The sequence below is a fragment of the Neovison vison genome, chromosome 13, assembly GCF_020171115.1.
Source record: "Neovison vison isolate M4711 chromosome 13, ASM_NN_V1, whole genome shotgun sequence".
Taxonomy (NCBI): domain Eukaryota; kingdom Metazoa; phylum Chordata; class Mammalia; order Carnivora; family Mustelidae; genus Neogale; species Neogale vison.
This window is the reverse complement of record NC_058103.1, coordinates 95265845-95287834: the sequence shown is the minus strand read 5'-3', so window position 1 is coordinate 95287834 and position 21990 is coordinate 95265845. Positions and strand designations below refer to the sequence as shown.

The window sequence follows — 21990 nt, the reverse complement described above, 5'->3', positions numbered from 1 at the left end:
CATTGTCCAGAAGAATGCTTACCTCCAGACTGTGTCAAGGACACCACACAAAGTTTTCAAGAAACATTACCTTCCTCTCATGTATATAAGCTGTGCCTAGGACCAACAGAGGAAGGCAGCTTTGAGAATGATTCCTTGCCTTCTTCTTGGGCTAACATCTCATAATAAAGCTTTATTTGCTTTAAAACCAGTGTCTCAGAATTTGGCTTACAGTACATTGGGAGCAAGGACAAGTTTAAGTTTGGTGAAGACTATACCTCTATTTAGACTTTCTACAGAGAGAAATATAAACCAGTTACTATTTTGTATTTACCTTTTTTTCAATCAACACTATTTGTAAATTTCATCCTCTTTATTATATATAGTCATTTTTAAAACCCAAATTCCTTTGAGTGACTCTCAGAGTTGAAAGTTTCTATATCACTTTTCTTTGACTCAAGTATATGAGAGCAATAAATTAGCCTTTGCATTATTTGTCTGTGGAGTCAGTTTTCCAGCCCTCAGTTATATTTTAAAAAATTTCTGGATTTGGAGAAGAGGTAATTACAAATGAATTTCCAGAATTTGGTTAATACTGTTAGAGGTAGAACAGAATTCTAAAGACATGCATGGCTTCTAAAAACAGACTAGTTGGAATCTGTTCCTTTCCCTTCTAGCTGTGGAACGTTAAGCAAGTTATCAAAGCCTTCTGCTTCCATTCCCTCATACAGAGAATGGGGATGGAAGTAGCACCTCACTTTTAAGACTGAGAAACTCAAAGACTTCCCTAGACAGCCTAATTATTAACTTAATTAATTTCCCCAATACTATCTTTTAGATACAGATGGAAGAATGGCTTTTGGCTACTCTCTTTAGTAGCCTCAAACAAGTCCTACTTTCCTATCTGACCAATTATGATCAAAGTAAAATCATTTGGCAGCATATTCTAAGCAGAGGGTTGGGTCTTCCAAACTGAAATGATGAGAAGCTATATTTTTAGTTCCTCCTGAAATTTGGAGGGATCATTCATTCTTTTAGGGAAGTTAAAGACTTAGTTTTGTAAATTTATGGCAGGCAATAGATTTAAAAATCATGAACAATGATTTTTAATATACAGACAGTTTATAGGTACTAGTCTGCTTTGCCTTTTTCAGAACACTCTAACTCCTAATGGTGACTTAATGAGTTGTGATATCCACTGGAATTCTGGACTTAGCTGATGGGTATTAGCAGATGGGAAGCCCTTAAAATAACACTAAAATGTGTCCATGAAAATGGCTAATTTTGGTAATGGTGAGATGTAATCAGCTCCACTGCCTTTTTGGAAGGTATAGGCTGCATACTGATTGCCTATTGGGGGACTGCAAAGACTCCATACCATTCTTTTTTTTTTTTTAAACAAATGGAGATTTTTATTGGTTTAAATTTTTGTTAGCATAAATTCTGTCATTTGAAAATAACAAAGAAACTTAAAAACATGTGACCTTTTATTTCCCCCTTTAAAAATTATTTTTATTAAAATATAATGTATTATTTGTTTCAGGGGTACAGGTCTGTGAATCATCAGGCTTACACACTTCACAGCACTCACCATAGCACATACCCTTCCCAATGTCCATAACCCCACCACCCTATCCCTAGCCCATCCAGCAACCCTCAGTTTGTTTTGTGAAATTAAGAATCTCCTATGGTTTGTCTTCCTCCGGATCCCATCTTGTTTTATTTTTTCCTTCCCTACCTACCCCCCAACAACCTCCACCCTGCCTCTCAAATTCCTCATTCTTACAAAATCCTCCTTCCTATTCTTGATTTTTGCTAAAGCTAGAAAGTGAAACCTAAGAGATTACAGGCACTAGTGGCAGGCAAGCTTCCTATAAACTTCCAGTTTTTACTTAGTTTTAACACCAAAATTTAGATTCCTTTTCTTAGATTTCTTCTACAGCTAAAAAAGATTTACCTCTACTCTTTGGAAATGTTCAATATAGCTCCAATGAAATTAACAAAATTTTCCATGTCAAATAAACTAAGTGTGATTGGTAGTTATCATCCCAAATACGTGTCATTTTTATAAAAATATGTAAAATATTCATTATATTGTGTAAGCGTATTAAAGGCAGTAATTCTTACTGGAAAACAGATGTGTCAGAAATTTTATGAGATATATCTATTTTATTATTTGGCAACCAAGAAAAAATTCAGAGACAGTATTATATACTAGACATGTGATAAGCTAAAATATGAAGTAAAATGTTGAAAAATTATAGGAGAACATAAGATTATCATAGTTGAAACATTATATGCTAAGCCCAAGAAAATCAGCGAAAAATTTCAATGACTTAGTGTTCAGGTCAGTGGCTAATTTCAAAGAAATATACATATAACTCTACTTTTCCTTTATTCCAGAAATAGCAACAAACAAACAAAAACCCAAATAAAACAAAACCACACACAACTAAAAAAGTGAACTCATAAACTTAAAAAAAATTTGTAAGTTTAAGGTAGTTTCTGTATATAATGAAGAAAGTTATAAAATGTTACTGGGGGACATAAAAGGTCTTAAGTTCAGAATATGAACCATGTTCTTGGATTAAAAAGACCAATACTGTTAATATTTCTCCATAAATCAATATATAAGATTAAATGAAATTATAATTATTTAGAATTCACATCATTTGATAAAATCATTCCAGCTAATATCAATAAATAACTGAACTGGTTTCAAGATCATCTGAGGAAGAATAGCAATGAGGGCACTTATATAATAGGTATTAAAATGTAAAATAGATTTTTAATAATGAAAACAACTTGCTATTGAATGAATCCCAAAGGCATCATGCTGACTGAATAAACCATGCTCAAAAGGCTACTCACTATTTGATTCAACTTATATGACAGTTATTAAAAGGCAAACCAGGGACCAAAAAACAAAACAAAACAAAACAAAACAAAACAAACAAAACAAAACAAACCCAGATCCCATTTATCAGAGCTGGAGCACGAGACAGAAGAATGGACCACAAAGGGGCAGAGGGAAATTTGAGTGTTGATGAAATTCTCCTATATTCTCATTGTTATAGTTACATGACTATGCATTTGTCAAGATTCACAGCATTGTACACTAAAGAGAATGATTGTTTTTTTTCTATTTGTAAACTGTATTTTAAAAAAATGAAAAAGAAAGTTTGATTCTGGTACTAAGAATTGAAGATAGATTTTTCAGGAGTACCAGTCACCCCTTCTTCCCTATAGACTCTGAGTCAATTTATCAGTGAACTCAAAAAAAGGCAGAGACAAATATTGGTGTTATTACTGATAAAGTTGTACTGGACTTGCAACCACGTAATATAGTACTGTTCATGACACAACATGATTGCAAATTTAGTGCACTCTCCCCATCAATGGGCTGTAAACTTCCTGAAATCAAGGATGTATCTTCTGGCTCATTGTAGGCTCACAAAATATGTGAAGCATGGTTGGAGGCACTGTATCTGGGGCAACTAAGTGACTAAAATTAATACACATTAACTAGGGATTACCTACTAAATGTACTCTTTTAGCACCAGTTAATCAGACACTCAGCTAAACAGCCTATGTGAGAAGTCATCTGTGTACATTTTCTACTGATAGATTCCCAATAACAGCTACAATTATAGTAGCACCAGTAATAACTACAAGCATAATAGAACTAGTAATAATAATTATAAAAATTAAAAACATTCCAAAATAATAAAAGAAACATATAAAGAAATTTCTGTAGATAATTAAGTAGATAAAGAGAATTTATTCATTTTTTTGAAATTTGCATTAGAAGAAGCAGTGAAGAGAGGATTTAAATGCATGTCTTCCAGATTCTACATGTCATGTGTTTAATCACTGACAATGACAAAAAAAAGGGTTTGCTCTTTAACAGTTACACCTACTGGTTCCTTTTACAGAACATGAAATAGTTTCAAAGTTCATTCCTTAAAATGTCCACACAAGAAATTATTTCTTCAGAAGCATCATCTACAAAGTGTGTTTTGCATTTATATGTCGAGTCCTTATCTTCTTTATGGCTGCTTTTACTTCTTGATTCCTTAATGTATAAATAATGGGATTTAAGAGAGGTGTGAAAATTGTATAAAACACAGAAAGAATTTTATCGACAGAGTATCTGCTGAAGGGCCATACATAGATAAAGACACATGGGGCAAAGAAGAGAGTCACAACTGTGATGTGTGCTGACAGAGTGGAGAAGGCCTTGGTTGAACTACCGGCAGCACGGTGCCTGACTGAGTATATGATGATCCCATAGGAGACAAGCAAGAGGAGAAAGCAGACCAGGGACAGGAGGCCACTATCAGCAATAACCAGCAGTTGTAGCAGGTAGGTGTCCTTGCAGGCAAGTTTGATCACAAGGGGAAGGTCACAGAAAAAGCTGTCCACCACATTGGGACCACAGAAGGGCAAATTTAGCATGAAAGCCATCTGACTAGATGAATGCACAAATCCAACTGTATAGGAGGATAACAGCAGCCAAACAAGCACTCGTGGGCTCATGATGGTCAGGTAATGGAGGGGTTTGCATATGGCCACATACCTGTCTATTGCCATGGCTACAAGCAACATCATCTCACTCCCACCTAAGAGGTGCATGAAGAACATCTGAGAGTAACATCCCCACCAAGAGATTGTCTTCTGTTTTCGGAGGAAATCCACAATCATCTTGGGGGTAGCAAAAGAAGCTAGGATCATATCAATAAAAGAGAGATTGATAAGCAGAAAATACATTGGTGTGTGAAGGTGTGAGTCAAAGATCACAGTGACCAAGATGAGGAGGTTTCCTAACACAATCCCTGCATAGACCACAGAGAATCCTAGGAAGAATAGAATCTGAAGATTCTGAGATTTAGAAAGTCCCAACAAAATGAACTCGGACACCACTGAATGGTTTGCCCTTTCCATGTTGTCAACTTTATCCCATCATAATCAAAGTGAGTGAGAATCGTGGGCAGAAAAGTTGTAGTCACAGAAAGTATGGTTCATGTTGGTATCTGATTTTGACACTTAAACTGGTTACCTGAACTTAAAGCACCTTTTGGGGGGTGATTTTGTTAGTCAGTGATTCTGAAATGGCCCAGAGAAGTGTACCCAAAAAGCAAGGAGAATTCAGAATATATAGTTCTGAAAGACAAAAATAAAAACAGCACATGAAATTATCATTGTATTGTGGACTTGGAATCTGAAGACCTCAATACAACACCTAGCTGAGCTACTCATTGGGGGCAACATAGGACAAGTATCTCCTTTCCAGGGTTAAGTTTCCTCCTCAGTAACATGAAATAAAAACAATCAGATTACATGATATTGAATGCCTCTTTATCATATGAAGAGGTATATAAATATGATTATGATGGTGGTGGGTTCTACATTCATAGAAAAATACTGAGTTTCTTATCCTGGAAATGATAAATGTAGAAAATACAGCATGGATTTTAAAGACCCATATTTTGAAAGAGATTCTGGTAAAGAACTATTAGTTAAACTTTAAATTATGTCTTATTTGTAAGTTTTTGGCTCCTGAGAAATGTATCGCCTCTTTCCTGCTCCATTCTTGCATGAAACTGTCAGAGCTCATGCTAGTATCAGTAATGGTCACCACACACTTTGTAAGGGTGAAACCATGTAATTATATACATGCCATACATTATTATATATGTTAACCATATATAAATAATTCACTCAAAATTTAACATCATTCACATCAAATGTCTCTTCTAGGATTTTAAGCAAGAAATACCTTGAATGTAGAAAGTCCACAGCCAAATGGAACTGGATTTATTTCATTTTCAGTTTATATTGATTCATTCATTCTTTCACTTATTTGTTGCTATAAAGAGGATCGCTGGTTGGCTTGTGCATGTATCATTATCAAAGCTTCCAAATGACAAAATGAGGTGGCTTGAAGTAACTGATTCATGTGGGTAAGAGAAATAGAGTTTCTCTGTATTATGGCATAAATTTAGGTGATCTAAATTTATTCAATAACTTTCCCATCAGCCATGCTTATAACAATAGGAGTTTTACCAGTTTTGCTTTAAAAAATTATTTTAATCATAATGGTTTTCAATCACCTAGATTTTTACAAATCTCCTTCAGTAAATATATGCAAGCAATGAATCATGGAACACTACATCAAAAACTAATCATGTACTCTATGGTGACTAACATATCATCATCACCATCATCATAATAAAGTATAGGCTTCTGTTTTTGCATTACTTACCAGAGTGGAGAAAACACTTTCATGAGAAAGTGTCTCATGTGAATCCTGGGAATAGCCTTGCATCTCATTTTCCCATATTCTCATTCATTCCCTACAATTTATGCTCCCAGTCTTCAGTAATAGAAGGAAGAAGCATCATAATGCTATAAAGTCTGTTTCTCTCAGACAATTCCATGTGTACATTTTATCCAACTGGGGATGTATTTTCCCTATAAAAAACATGTCCTCTGGCCAATTATCTTCTCTGAGTACCTTGTATTGATGCAAAGTCTTAAGTCATATTAAATATGTAAAGTTACTCATTTCCATGTAGAAAGGTTATGTCTCCTTCAGTTTTATGGCTAATATTAAAAGATATATACTAATGCTTTTTGAAATCTTATTTTTGAAACTGCATATGAAGAAAATAGTACAGACTTCAAATATATATGAGGTAGTTTATACACATTCTAACATCTGGAATACTGACTGCATGACTACTCAAATATCAACTGAAGGAGTGAATGAATGAATGAAATGCATAATGAATATTCAGCATCTAGATAAAGTCAGTATTAAAGAAAAGTCCATGTTAATTAGGAACTCTAAGCACATTTCTTTAAAAGTGTCAAATTGGATGTTGAAGCATTTTTAAACAGAAACAGAATAACCATTCTAATAAAATTGTTAGGAGTATGTATTTTTCCCTAATTTACTTTTAAAAAGGATCAAGGTGCTTACACGAATGGAAAAGAAAGCATGCCACATGTAGCTGGAAGATAACTCTTAACAGTTTGTTTCCTGGATAGCCTTTGAGAAAAGTAATATATGCATTAGCACAGTGTGAGTGTTCTGTGTGTGTGTGTCTGTGTGTGTGTGTGGTCTGTGTGTGTGTGGTGTGGGTATTAGCATCTATTTATATTTATATGATTTTTATTAAAACAATAATGTTCAATACTATTTATTGAGAGAATAATATTCATATGCATAGTTATTTTCCTTGAGTTTGTCAATACATTAAAAATATATTCCTAATAGCACAAGAAAATCCACATTTCATCACTATACAGAATTCCATTTCTTTGATGATAAATAATCCTAATTCCCCCCACAAATACAGTTTACTTTTAGGAAATGAACATTACTCACAAGAATTCTGTTTTTATCCTGTCATTGTCTTCTTTAAAGAAAAAACAATTACAAACCCCAAGTTGACCTGGGCCTTCACAATCAGCCTCTCATCCACTCTAAATATCCGATACTGTTTTCTAACAGTGCCAAAATACAACTTCTGTTTTGGTAAAAACAAATTCATGGTTTTCTGCATTTCTATCCCTACGTGTTCCATCATTTTAGGTAGACAAATTCTTCTGTCCATATGACCATATCTTTCAGGACACCTTGAGGCTTCTCTTCTGTATAATGAAACTTTCCCCAGTACAAAACCCACAACAATTTCCACTGTACTATGGTCTATCTCATGTGCTCTACCATTTACCTATGCTCCAGGTATACTACGTGCAGTAGGTATTAATATTCTGAAATTGAAGGAAGACTAGAACAAGAGCTAGGCAAATGTGTTCTAGTCCAAGGTCTCTTATTTCTAGTGTTGTGATTCTTCTTTCCCCAGATCATTTTAAGCTCCTTGAAAATAGACAAATTACTCTTATATTCTCCATAATACATGTTATAAAGACTATCAATAGAGATGCTGATGAAGTGAGTGAAAACTGGCAGATATTTAAAAATAAAACTTTTTGGATTTTTTAGTACTAGTGATATGTAACCGTGTTGGAGTAGGTAGGCTTATTAAAAATCATAGAATTTTTCAATTTTTTTTCTATTTTGATAGTATAACTTGCACTAATCTATAACTTTCCTCTAAAGCACATTTTCACATATAAGTTTTTAACTAAACCATAGACACACACACACACACACACACACACACAGACACACACATTCTTTCACATAATCCCTAAAAATAAGGATGGGGGCTAGGGGGCAACAGAGAAAAGAGAAAAATTTGGTTTTCAGTGGAATCTTTTGATTATCTGCCCAGCATCTCCCCCTTACCACAGAAACAAAGTTCCTTTGCTTTCTTTTTACTGTAAACAACTTTCTGGCCATTCCAATATGGCTGGGGAGAAAAGTAAAATAAACTTTGAAATCAACATTTTAATTCTAATGCATAAACTCACATGCAGAGAATATGGTTGAGTATTAGAAATAGAAATTTACTCACAGGAGATCATAGACATCAAATTATGAAGAGAAAAGACAAACAGTGATTGATGTACTAGTTGCCTGATCTACAGAGAGCAGTCTGTCCAACTACCTGAGAATATAGGAGTGATTCATTCTATTAACATGAATTTTTTTTAAAGTACTTGAACTCTTAAAACAGAAGAATATGAGATAAAAGCATTATGACTTCGGTCAGACTGGCCAAAATCATGCTCTTGTCCACATGATACTAGTCAACTTAGCTGACTTTTGTTTGTCTGCTTGTTGACCAGAACAGCATAAACCGAAGTGTTAGGTCCGGTAGGTTTATAAGTACAAGGAATAACATGCTTGTTTGAAAACAAAAGCAAAGATTTCATTCAGTCACTTAACTTCCCGAGGAGGCAGCGTTTGGCACAGATTGGAAATGTTCTTGAATGTTTATTTGTAAAGATATTGACATCATGAAGTTTGACATGGAAACTCTTTAGCAGATGGAAAATAAAATCACCTGAAGTGCATCAAAGTGCATTCACTTATTTGCCCCACGTTGTCACATTTATAATGAGACTGTGCTATGTGACTGTATAACTAGAATGATAATGTCTTCTAGAACTCTCTAATGTTGTCCTAGTGTTTGACTCTTAAAGGACTTCCAACATTTCATTCTACCTATGAACAAAGAAATTAGAAGCCCATATCTAGAAATCGTTCTATATCCTTTTGATGTATGTTAAATATTCCCCTATGACTCACCGGTTTTACAGTGTTTCCAGAACATTACTTGAGTCAGACACATTGAAACCTGGAGAACTTCTCCTTCCAAAAATAATAGTATTTCCCTAAAATAATGACAAATATGAACATTTTACTTAAAAAGAGTCATATATATTGAGAGTATGGTGATAAAAAGGTGACATAATTTTGAGACCTAACAATACCCAAGTGATGATTAAATACCAATGGGGATTATTAAAGATGCCATGTTGTTTTCCCTGAGTTACAACAGAGAAAACTTTTCCTGGCATTGCCTACTTACTGAAATTGATATTTTTTACCAAGGAAAATAAAACCACTATCAGGTCTGGAGTGCACTAATATAAAAACTTTCTTGAAGAATATTTAAAAAGATCAATTTCAAACACATAATACCATTTACTGTATACTAATCTTAGGTTTGGCACTATCAAAACAGAAGATATAAAGATGTAAAGCTGGGGAATTGGAGTCTCACAATTTCTTTATTCTAACCCCTCAAATTTAGGAAATGTTTCCTGTGGAATATCCCATTGTCTCTCTCCCATATCCAATTGAAAAATATATTTACTCAAAAATATTAGTCGGATCTTCATGCCTCTCCACTCCACTTTGAAGTAACTTTGAATTGTCTATTAGCATTTTTAATGAGACCACTGCTCCAAGAGTGAAGGAAAAGTGATATAGGAGAGCCTGGGTGGCTCAGTCAGTTGTGGGTGGGGGAAACTCTTGATTTCACCTCTTGATTTTGGCTCTGGTCATGATCTCAGGATAGTGGGATGAAACTCTGCCAACCAGCTCCACATTCAGAGCAAAAATCAAGTTTTCTCTATCCCTCTGCCCTTGCCCCCCTCATGATTTCCCTCTCTCTTTCTCTTTAAATAGATATATAAGATCTCAAAAAGATAGAAATGTGATACAGCTATGTAATCTGATGTTTCTTCAGTTGTTTTTGTATATTAGTAACAGTTGAGTTCCTTTTTTGATCAGAGGCATTGCTCCACATGAAATACACTTATAGACTCTCCAATATTATAAACTTTTCATTGTATTCTTGGTGGCTGCTTTTTAACAACTATTATAGAACCATGTATCACAGCCACTAACTCAGGAAATGAGCAGGTGAACGCTGATGTGCCTTTGGGTACAACTGCTCTGTTTCAGGGAACCCTGAGGGGGCTGCATAAATTGAGAGCATAGCTCCTGGCTGGGTTTGGCAACACTTGCCAGACAAACTTGGAAAAACTCATAGCAAGAGAAGACAATAACCCAAAAGACAAGGGTTTGGAAAAGAGGGAAAAATTTAGTTCAGATGCCTGTAGCTGGCTGAGGTGGCAAACTCAAGCCCTACAACCGACCTCTCTGCCTGTAAGATGGACACCTAGAGTTTTCTCGGAGAGGTTCAGGAAAGTACTCGCAAGACAGCAGGCAAGGAGCACTTGATCAGAGGTGGGGATTGGTATTTGTTTTTAGTCCCTGATCATGTCCAGGGAAGAGGACCTGTGAGTGGTGGTCTTCTAGGTATTCCATTTCTATGAGATAGGCCTTTTTTGATGTAGAGTTTGGGGTGTTTCAGTCATAAGAGGTAACTGCTGGGGTCTAGAGCTGAGCAAGTAGGCTTGATAACAAGAGGATTAGCAAATCCTAGAGCTGAATAGGTGTCCGTTCCATTGAATTCCCATTTTTAGACCACTGGGACTTCTGGAAGGAGTCCAGTATAGTCTATTTGCTGTTTCTGTGCAGAGAAATCTGCCTTCAGATTTCCAGAGAAATCTTGTCTTCAGAGAAATCTGCCTAAAATTGTCAGATGATAGTCTTCCTATGAACACTGAGTTAAGTCCACAGTGTTCAGACTAATGGCTTTGGTGGGTGAGAGAGAAGTGGGTCCACTTTTTCTCTGCTTGGATGTTTCCATGTCATTTTATTTTATTATCCCCAATAGGGGATAATGGTTCAGGAATCCCTAAAGCATCCGACAAAAATCTTAACACTCCAATATCCTGCCTCAGTACCATCTCTTTCTTGGGTGGTTTCTACATGACTTGTTTTAATCTTCCTCTAAGTTTCCATAAATGTGCACATGACTGAATGCTTGAAATGAGAGTGGTTTTAGTTTCCAATTACCTATGGCCAATTTACTTGTCTGTACAGCAAGATTCCCTGGCTTAAGTGACTATCAGTATCTAAAGGTATCATTGAGCCATGAGCTTAATTACTTCTGCAATACGAAGTAAGGGACACTTGACAGCATCCATCACACAGATCTCCCCTGATCTTCTTCATCAGAGTTTGACTGTCTTCAGGATTTACTGTGACTGATTTATGAAGAACAACAGCCTTCCTTATGGAAACTACGTCAATAACCAAAGAGCATGTTTTGATTTGATCTGGAAAGGGCCATATAGTTTAAATTTAGGATATGCCCAGATTAGTAGCCATTAGACATACATGGTTATTTTAACAAACTACTTTTCTTTTCTTTTTTTTCCCTTTTGTTCTTTCCCTCCTCCTTTCCTCCCTTCCTTCCTTCTTCCTCTCCTTCCTTCCTCCTCCTTTCATTCTGTTATTCTGTCATTCCAGTCCCACTTCCTCTTTTTCTTGGTTCTTCTAGAATTTATATTATGCAATTTTAAATTCTCATTCTAGTACCTTTAAATAATATTATACCATTTCACCTATACTGAACTTCTCTACCCTCTAACCTCCCTTGTACTATATTGCCATGTCATACTTTTATTTGCACATATTATAATTGTAATAGTCATTAAGCTTCATTTAACATTTCTGGTGGCCATGAAATATTTAATCTATTATTTGCTCAAAAATGTCTTTTTTTCACCTTTAAGTTTGAGAAGATGATTTTGGTATAGAATTCTACTTTGAGGTATTTTTTTTTCATTTTCATGTTTTAAAAATAGTGGGCATAGTTTCTGAAACTAGTCTAGAGTTGTCAATATCCTGTTCTTCTTTATATATCTTTTTCTCCTCTGACAGATATTAAGATTTTATAAATTGCTCAATTTTAGCATCTATTGTATGTCTTGAAGTGATTTTTTTCATGAAGCATTCAAACCCAATTACATTCTGTGATTTTAAAACATTTTTTCTTTTAAAACATTATTTCTTCAAATAGGTTTTCTGTCATCCCTAAATCATAGGTCAATAGGCTCTGTTAATTTTTTCCACAATTTTTCAGCTATTGCTTTAGCTTAAATGGTTTCTATTCTATATCCATGGATTTTTTAAAAAATAATTTATTTATTTAAGAGAGAATGAGGGAGGGGAGGGGTAGAGAGAGGGGGAGAAGCAGACTCCCCACTGAGCAAGCAGCCTAATGCGGGGCAGATCCCAGGACTTGGGGATCATAACCCCAGCAGAGGGCAGACACTTAACCAACTGAACTACCCAGGTGCCCCTCTATTTTTGTTATTGATGTTCTTTGGTCTTTGAAATGGAATTTCTGTTTCTATATTGTATATTATAGCCCTAAAAGTTCATTGCTTTTTTATATCTTTTATTTTTTCTCTCATGTATATATTTTCCTATAAATTTCCAATTATTTCAAAATTCCTATATTTTGAATATTTAAAATTCCATCATCCAAATATTTCTCAATATAGTTTGACTATTTTTTCTCTTGTTATAGGTCATATGTTTTCTCTTGTTATAGGTCTTCTTTCAGTTGTATTAATATTTAATATTTAAATTTTTTTTTAATTGGAAATATTTTTTAAAATTTTTTATTTCTTTTCAGTGTAACAGTATTCATTTCTTTTTTGCACCACATCCAGTGCTCCATGCAATCTGTGCCCTCTCTAATACCCACCACCTGGTTCACCTAACATCCCAGCCCCATCCCCTTCAAAATCCTTAGATTGTTTTTCAGAGTCCATAGTCTCTCATTGTTCACCTCTCCTTCCAATTTACCTCAACTCCCTTCTCCTCTCCATCTCCCCTTGTCCTCCATGCTATTTGATTTGCTCCACAAATAAGTGAAACCATATGATAATTGACTCTCTCTGCTTGACTGATTTCACTCAGCATAATCTCTTCCAGTCCCATCCATGTTGCTACAAAAGTTGGGTATTCATCTTTCTTATGGAGGCATAATACTCCATAGTGTATATGGACCACATCTTCCTTATCCATTCATCTGTTGAAGGGCATCTTGGTTCTTTCCACAGTTTGGTAACCATGGCCATTGCTGCTATAAACATTGGGGTACAGATGGCCCTTCTTTTCACTACATCTGTATCTTTGGGGTAAATATCCAGTAGTGTAATTGCAGGGTCAGAGAGAAGCTCTATTTCTAATTTCTTGAGGAATCTCCACACTGTTCTCCAAAGAGGCTGCACCAACTTGCATTCCCACCAACAGTGGAAGAGGGTTCCCCTTTCTCCACATTCTCTTCAACACATGTTGTTTCCTGTCTTGCTAATTTTGGCCATTCTAACTGGTGTAAGGTGGTATCTCAATGTGGTTTTAATTTGACCCTCCCTGATGGCTAGTGATGATGAACATTTTTCATGTGTCTGATAGCATTTGTATGTCTTCATTGGAGAAGTGTCTGTTCATATCTTTTGCCCATTTTTTGATATGATTGTCTGTTTGTGTATGTTGAGTTCGAGGAGTTCATTATAGATCCTGGATATCAACCTTTTGTCTGTACTGTTATTTGTGAATATCTTCTCCCATTCCGTGGGTTGCCTCTTTGTTTTCTTGACTGTTTCCTTTGCTGTGCAGAAGCTTTTGATCTTGATGAAATCCGAAGAGTTCATTTTCACTTTTGTTTCTTTTGCTTTTGGAGAGGTAGAGGAACTGTACTCGAGGAACTACAGAACACTCATGAAAGAAATTGAAGAAGACACAAAAAGATGGAAGATCATTCCATGCTCTTGGATCAGAAGAATAAACATTGTTAAAATGTCTATACTGCCTAGAGCAATCTATACTTTTAATGCCATTCTGATCAAAATTCCACCGGTATTTTTCAAAGAGCTGGAGCAAATAATCCTAAAATTTGTATGGATTCAGAAGAGACCCCGAATCGCTAAGGAAATGTTGAAAAACAAAAATAAAGCTGGGGCATCACGTTACCTGATTTCAAGCTTTATTACAAAGCTGTGATCACCAATACAGCATGGTACTGGTACAAAAACAGACACATAGAGCAGTAGAACAGAGTAGAGAGCCCAGATATGGACCCTCAAGTCTATAGTCAAATAATCTTCGAGAAAACAGGAAAAAAATATACAGTGTAAAAATGACAGTTTTTTCAATAAATGGTGCTGGGAAACCTGGACAGCTACATGTAGAAGAATGAAACTAGACCATTTTCTTACACCATCCACAAAGATAAACTTGAAATGGATAAAAGACCTCAATGTGAGACAGGAATCCATCAGAATCCTAGAGGAGAACATAGGCAGTAACCTCTTCAATATCAGCCATAGAAACTTCTTTCAAAATATTTAAAATTTTGTTAAATTTTTATATCTACTAGCTATTTATATTTGCATTTCTTATTGATCCAATGGTATGTATTAGTGGTTCTCAACCAAGGGACTTTAGCAATATTGGGGGACCTTTTTATGTGTCACACATGGGGACTACTACTGGCGTGTAATGATAGAGATGAAGAATGTAGCTAAATATCATACAGTACACAAGGCAACCTCCCATGAAAGAGAAAGCCTAAAATGTCAATAGTGCCAAGGTGAGAAACCCTGTCACACATTATGAATATTACATTATTGCAATTTTTTTATATATTTCAAAATAAGATCTTTGTTGGAGGTATGTATTTGAAATATCTTCTTTGGAATATGTCAACTTTTTATTTTCTTAATGGTTTCATCCATTAGACAAATTTTAAATTTTAATGAAATCCAATACATCTTTTTTCTTTTTTGTTTTATGGTGAGGTTAAGAAATTAAGACTATAAAGTTGATTTATTGTTGAGTCATTGTGTTCTAGATTGTTATTATTTCACCTTTGAAGTTAGGTGTGTGTCATGTCTCATATCAATGTTTTATATATGACAGGAGATAGAAAACAGGAAACATTTATTTTTCCACATGAATAGCTAATGGATCTAGCACAATTTGTTTTAAAGGCCATCTTTCCCTCCACTGAATCCCAGTACCATTTTATCATATCTTTAGTGATTGTATCCGTGTGACACAATTTATGGAGTACATATGTCTTTAGTATGTCTATTTGTCTATCCTTATGCCAAAACCACACTATCTTAATTACTATGGATTTGTAAAAAATATTGAAATCTGATAGCATAAATCATTCAACCTTTTTCTTCTTCAGTACATGCTATTTAAAGTCCTCTGCATTTTTATATGTATTTCATGATTTCTTTGTCAGTTATCACAAAAAAGCCTGCTACAATTTTAAGGGAACTGCACTAAATCTATAGAGTAATAAGAAGTGGAGGATATTATTTGCTGGATAATATTGAGCCTTCTGATCCATAAATCTAGTATATTTCTCCATTTAACTTTTTTTTTAATTCTGCTTAGCAATGTTTCAGTTTTCAAATGACAGGTCTTCCACATCTTTTGTATATCATTGTTATAATTAATTTTAGGATGTTTATCTTCAATTCAGAAAACTTAATTTCAATTATTTTCTTAGTCAGCAAAGCTAGGACTGTTGTAACAAAATACCATACACGGGGGGGGGGGGCGCGGGTATTAAGCAACAGACATTTACATTTCACAGTCGTAAAGGCTGGTAAGGCCATGACCAGGATATCAGCAAGCTCCTGTTCTAGTGAGAGTCTTCTTCCTGGCCTGCAGGTGGTTGCCTTTTTGCTGTGTCATCCCATGGTGGTGAGAGAGTGAGCTCTGGTCTCTTCCTCTCCTCCGGAGAACACTAATCTCTTCATGGAGCCCCATCCTCATCAACCTCATCCAATTCTCCCAAAGACCCTAACTCCAAAACACATCAGGTTGGAGATTAAAGCTTCAACTAAGGAATTTGGAGGAGACACAAACATTCAGTATATAACTGATTTTTGGCCTCAGTTACTCTGATGATACACTGTTATCCTTTACTGCTAATGTGGTAAATTACAGTGACTGCTTTTCAAATGATAAGTGAACTTGGTCATGATATACCTTATATATTTGATTTCTTTGTATTTTCTTTGTAACTTTTTACTCTACTATTCCTGTATTTTTCATGTCTTATAGATTTCATGTCCCTATTAGGTTTCATATCACACTTACAATGGATGAATCCAACTGTTTGTAAAGTGTTCAGTTTTTTTCTGAGAATTTATCCTACTTCATTCGTTCTTTTGTTTTGTTTTGTTTTAAGATTTTATTTATTTATTTGACAGACTTATATCACAAGTAGGCAGAGAGGCAGGCAGAAAGATAGAGGGGAAAGCAGGCTCCCTGCAAGCAGAGAGCCTGATGTGGGGCTCGATCCCAGGACTCTGAGATCATGACCTGAGCTGAAGGCAGAGGCTTAACCCACTGAGCCACCCAGGTACTACCTAAATTATAGTTTTAATTTCTTTAACATATACACAAGATCCACTTTTTTTCTTCTTTTGCCAGTGTAACCTGTGATTTCAAGGAATTTTCAGCTTTCTAAGCTGTCAAGTACTGATAAGATTTAGACACAAAGAGGTAAACAGGTACTAAACAACCAGGAATATTCAAAAAATTAATAACCATATGAAAAGGTGTTCTACTTCATGTATAAACAAGAAAATATAAATCAAGCCACAATGAGGATTGCAATGTATATAACAAGACTACTGAAGTTAAAAAGGCTTAAGAATATCAAAGTCTGGGGTGCCTGGGTTCTGGGATCAGGCCCCGCATCAGGCTTTCTGCTGCGTGGGGAGCATGCCTCCCCCTCTCTGTCTGTTTGCAATCTCTCTCTCTGTCAAATAAATTAATTAATTAATTAAAAAAATAATATCAAAGTCTGGTAAGGATGCAGAACAAGTAGAATTCTTTACACTGTGAGTAGAAGTGTAAATCAGTACAGCCACATTACAACTCTCTGGCACTTTCTAAAAAACATGCCTACCCTAGATCCAGTAATTCCACTCCAAAGTATATGTCTAAGACAAGTTAGTGATTATGCCCATAGGAAATATACAAGAATGACAATAGCTTCTCTGGAGATAATACATGAACCTCACTAATAAATATGTTATTTTCTTAAGTGTCTAAGCTAGAAATGTATGAAGTAATCAATGGATGAAATAATGAACTCAGAGATGACAGCAACAATAAAGTAGTTTTAGATATTGCTAAGCAAGGTGTTCACTGAAATACTAACACAATTAGACAAAATAGTTGGTTGGATAGCCATTCGTTGATTTCATAAACACTGGAAGTCCAATGTGAGAAGGAAGAAATTAGTTATTGCTTAAAAAAGAAGAGATGAATTAAAGAAAGACAAATTGCTTTCATTTTAATCATGAGGTATTCTGGCACAATGCAGTAGCAACTGAGCTCACAAATCCAAGAGGAACTAATTATAGAGGAAAATTAGAAAGTTATCAGAGAGAGTGACTCTTAGGAATCAGTTATTTCCAAGTAAATGACATTCTTCTCTTCACCTTTATTCAGATAATAGGATTAATGAAAGATTTTTATGATCATCATTTATAAGAAATTTCCTATCATAAAGTGAAATACAATACAATGAAACTTATCTCTTAAGTTTCTAAATTCTTGTTACTTTTGACTTTTTTGAAAATTCAAAGTTATCTACATTTTAAAGAGACACTCAGTTTGTATGTCTGTTCATGGAAACATGGTTATATTGTTTGGCCAGTAATACCTTCTTTCTGTCTCTTTTTGATGGTGAAAAACTACATACTAATGAGAGATTCTGAATAATCTAGCTTGCCAAATATATGGCTTTTAATTGCTGAGGGAATTAATTTATAAGATGCAAGATTTTCCCAGGGTCATTAATTGACAAATTCCTCATGTCTTCTGTGATTTCAAAATAAAAGGGAGTTCTCTACATTAAGCCATCAGAAAGGATAAATATCCAATTTTTACATCAGCATGGGCAGAACTGGAGGAGATTATGCTAAGTGAAATAACTCAAGTAGAGAAAGTCAATTATCATATAGTTTCATTTATTTATGGGATATAAGGAATAGCATAGAGAACATTAGGAGAAGGAAGGGGAAAATAAAGGAGGGGGTAATCAGAGGGGGAGACAAATCATGAAAGACTATGGACTTCGGGAAACTAACTGAGGGTTTTAGAGGGGAGGGGGTGCGGGGATGGGTTAACCTGGTGTTGGGTATTAAGGAGGGCGGGTCTTGCATGGAGCACTGAGTGTTATTCACAAACAATAGGTCATAAACCACTACATCAAAAACTAATGATGTACTGTATGGTGTATAACATAATATAAAAACAAAACAAAAAACAAAAAACTGGGACATACAAAAAGAAAATGGAAGAAAGTGGAGGCAAGTGAAAAACTCCTGAGTTTCAGTGACTTTCAGTCATAACTCCCAAAGCAAGAAAAAAGTATAGAGAAGAGGGGGTCCTGTGTGGCTCAGTGGGTTAAGGCCTCTGACTTCAGCTCAGGTCTTGATCCCAGAGTCTTGGGATCGAGCCTGACATCGGGCTCTCTGCTGGGCAGGGAGCCTGCTTCCTCCTCTCTCTCGGCCTACTTGTGATCTCTATGTGTCAAATGAATAAATAAAATCTTTTTTTAAAAAAAAAGTATAGAGAAGAAAAGTAAAGATATTTTTATGTTTATGTTTTATTAAATAATTTTTAAAATTTCAAATTTCAAATGTAAAAATGTTTAACAAAGAATATTTGTGATAAATCAAGAAATACAGAATAATATGACCAAGTATATATAACTATACCACCCAAAATAAAGCACTAAAACACTTAGATGTGTGTGATTTTGAGCTATATTTTACTGAAATAAACCTCTTTTTCACATATTCAACTATTATTTATAGTTTTTCTTACACTATATTATTTATATATTTTTTTATTATTTATATATTTTCTTACACATTTTGTGTTTTACCTTGACTTGTTTTTAAAATTTTGTGTGTGTGTTAGTATCATTTTTTTAAATTTATTTATTTTCAGAAAAACATTATTCATTATTTTTTCACCACACCCAGTGCTCCATGCAAGCCGTGCACTCTATAATACCCACCACCTGGTATCCCAACTTCCCCCCCCCCCCCCCGCCACTTCAAACCCCTTAGATTGTTTTTCAGAGTCCATAGTCTCTCATGGTTCACCTCCCCTTCCAATTTACCCAAATTCCCTACTTTGACTGTTTCCTTTGCTGTGCAGAAGCTTTTGATTTTGATGAAGTTCCAAAAGTTTATTTTCGCTTTTGTTTCCTTTGCCTTTGGAGACATCTCTTGAAAGAAGTTGCTGTGGCTGATATCGAAGAGATTACTGCCTATGTTCTCCTCTAGGAGTCTGATGGATTCCTGTCTCACGTTGAGGTATTTTATCCATTTTGAGTTGATCTTTGTGTACGGTGTAAGAGAATGGTCGAGTTTCGTTCTTCTTCTTATAGCCGTCCAGTTTTCCCAGCACCATTTACTGAAGAGACTGTCTTTTTTCCACTTCATATTTTTTCCTGTTTTGTCAAAAATTAATTGATCATAGAGTTGAGGGTCCATATCTGGGCTCTCTACTCTGTTCCACTGGTCTATGTGTCTGTTTTGATGCCTGTACTATGCTGTCTTGGTGATCACAGCTTTGTAATAAAGCTTGAAATCAGGTAACATGATGCCCCCAGCTTTATTTTTGTTTTTCAACATTTCCTTAGTGATTCGGGGTCTCTTCTGATTCCATACAAATTTTAGGATTATTTGCTCCAGCTCTTTGAAGAATACCGGTGGAATTTTGATCGGAATGGCATTAAAAGTATAGATTGCTCTAGGCAGTATAGACATATTAACAATGTTTATTCTTCTGATCCAAGAGCATGGAATGATCTTTCATCTTTTTTGTGTCTTCTTCAGTTTCTTTCATGAGTGTTCTGTAGTTCCTCAAGTACAGATCCTTTACCTCTTTGGTTAGGTTTATTCCCAGGTATCTTATGGTTCTTGGTGCTATAGTAAATGGAATCGATTCTCTAATTTCCCTTTCTGTATTTTCATGGTTAGTGTATAAGAAAGCCACTGATTTCTGCACATTGACTTTGTATCCTGCCACGTTGCTGAATTGCTGTATGAGTTATAGTAGTTTGGGGGTGGAGTCTTTTGGGTTTTCTATATAAGGAATCATGTCATCTGTGAATAGAGAGAGTTTGACTTCTTCATTGCCCATTTGGATACCTTTTATTTCTCTTTGTTGTCTGATTGCTGTTGCTAGGACTTCTAATACGATGTTGAATAAGACTGGTGAAAGTGGGCATCCTTGTCTTGTTCCTGATCTCAACGGGAAGGCTGCAAGCATTTTCCCATTGAGGATGATATTTACTGTGCTTCTTTCATAGATAGATTTGATGAGGTTCAGGAATGTTCCCTCCATCTCTATACTTTGAGGCATTTTAATCAGGAACGGATGCTGGATTTGTCAAATGCTTTTTCTGCATCAATTGAGAGGACCATGTGGTTCTTCTCTCTTCTCATAATATTTTGTTGTATCACATTGATTGATTTGCGAATGTTGAACCATCCTTGTAGCCCAGGGATGAATCCCACCTGATCATAGTGGATAATCTGTTTCATGTGCTGTTGGATCCTGTTGGCTAGGATGTTGCTGAGAATCTTAGCATCCATATTCATCAGTGGTATTGGTCTGAAATTCTTCTTTTTGGTAGGGTCTTTGCCTGGTTTGGGGATCAGGGTAATGCTGGCTTCATAGAAAGAGTCTGGAAGTTTTCCTTCTGCTTCAATTTTTTGAAACATCTTTAGGAGAATAGGTGTTATTTCTTCTTTGAAAGTTTGGTAGAATTCCCCAGGGAATCCATCAGGTCCTGGGCTCTTGTTTTTTGGGAGGTTTTTGATCACTGCTTCAATCTCGTTACTAGATATCGGTCTATTCAGGTTGTCAATTTCTTCCCGGTTCAATTTTGGGAGTTTATTGTTTTCCAGGAATGCATCCATTTTATCTAGGTTGCTAAGCTTATTGGCATATAACTGTTGATAATAACTTCTGATAATTGTTTCTACTTCCTTGGTGTTAATTGTGATCTCTCCTTTTGCATTCATAATTTTATGAATTTGGGCTTTCTCTCTTTTCTTTTGGATTAGTGTGGCCAATGTTTTATCGATCTTATTGATTCTTTCAAAAAACCAGCTTCTAGTTTCATTGATACATTCTACTGTATCTCTGGTTTCTACCTCATTGATCTCAGCTTTAATCTTAATGATTTCCCTTCTTATGTGTGGAGTTGATTTGATTTGTTGTTGATTCTCCAGTTCTTTAAGGTGTAGAGACAGCTTGTGTATTCTGGATTTTTCTCTTTTTTTGAGGGAGGCTTGGATGGCTATGCATTTCCCCCTTAGGATCGCCTTTGCTGTATCCCATCGGTTTTGGATTGAAGTGTCTTCATTGTCATTGGTTTCCATGAATTGTTTCAGTTCTTCCTTGATCTCCTTGTTGATCCAAGCATTCTTAAGCAAGGTGGTTTTTAGCTTCCAGGTGTTTGAGTTCTTCTGAACTTTTCCTTGTGATTGAGCTCCAGTTTCAAAGCATTGTGATCTGAGAATATGCAGGGAATTATCTCAGTCTTTTGGTATCGGTTGAGTCCTGGTTTGTGACCCAGTATGTGGTCTATTCTGGAG

General features: G+C 35.4%; 1 protein-coding gene across 1 annotated transcript; it reads right to left on the bottom strand.

Moving 5' to 3' along the window:
- Positions 1 to 371: 371 nt before the first annotated feature.
- Positions 372 to 4923, bottom strand: LOC122894621 (olfactory receptor 4K13). The gene is made up of 2 exons (XM_044232387.1): positions 4005 to 4923; positions 372 to 439 (listed from the first exon to the last, which is right to left on the bottom strand). The coding sequence occupies exons 1-2, from the start codon at positions 4921 to 4923 to the stop codon at positions 372 to 374; spliced, it is 987 nt and encodes a 328-aa protein (XP_044088322.1).
- Positions 4924 to 21990: the final 17067 nt, after the last annotated feature.

Excerpts from the sequence above, each read along its gene's own strand:
- LOC122894621 (XM_044232387.1), bottom strand. The coding sequence starts at position 4,923 with ATGGAAAGGGCAAACCATTCAGTGGTGTCCGAGTTCATTTTGTTGGGA. Across the intron at positions 440-4,004 it reads GATAAGGACTCGACATATAA|TTGAGTCAAAGAAAAGTGAT; the intron begins ATGCAAAACACA and ends GCTCTCATATAC.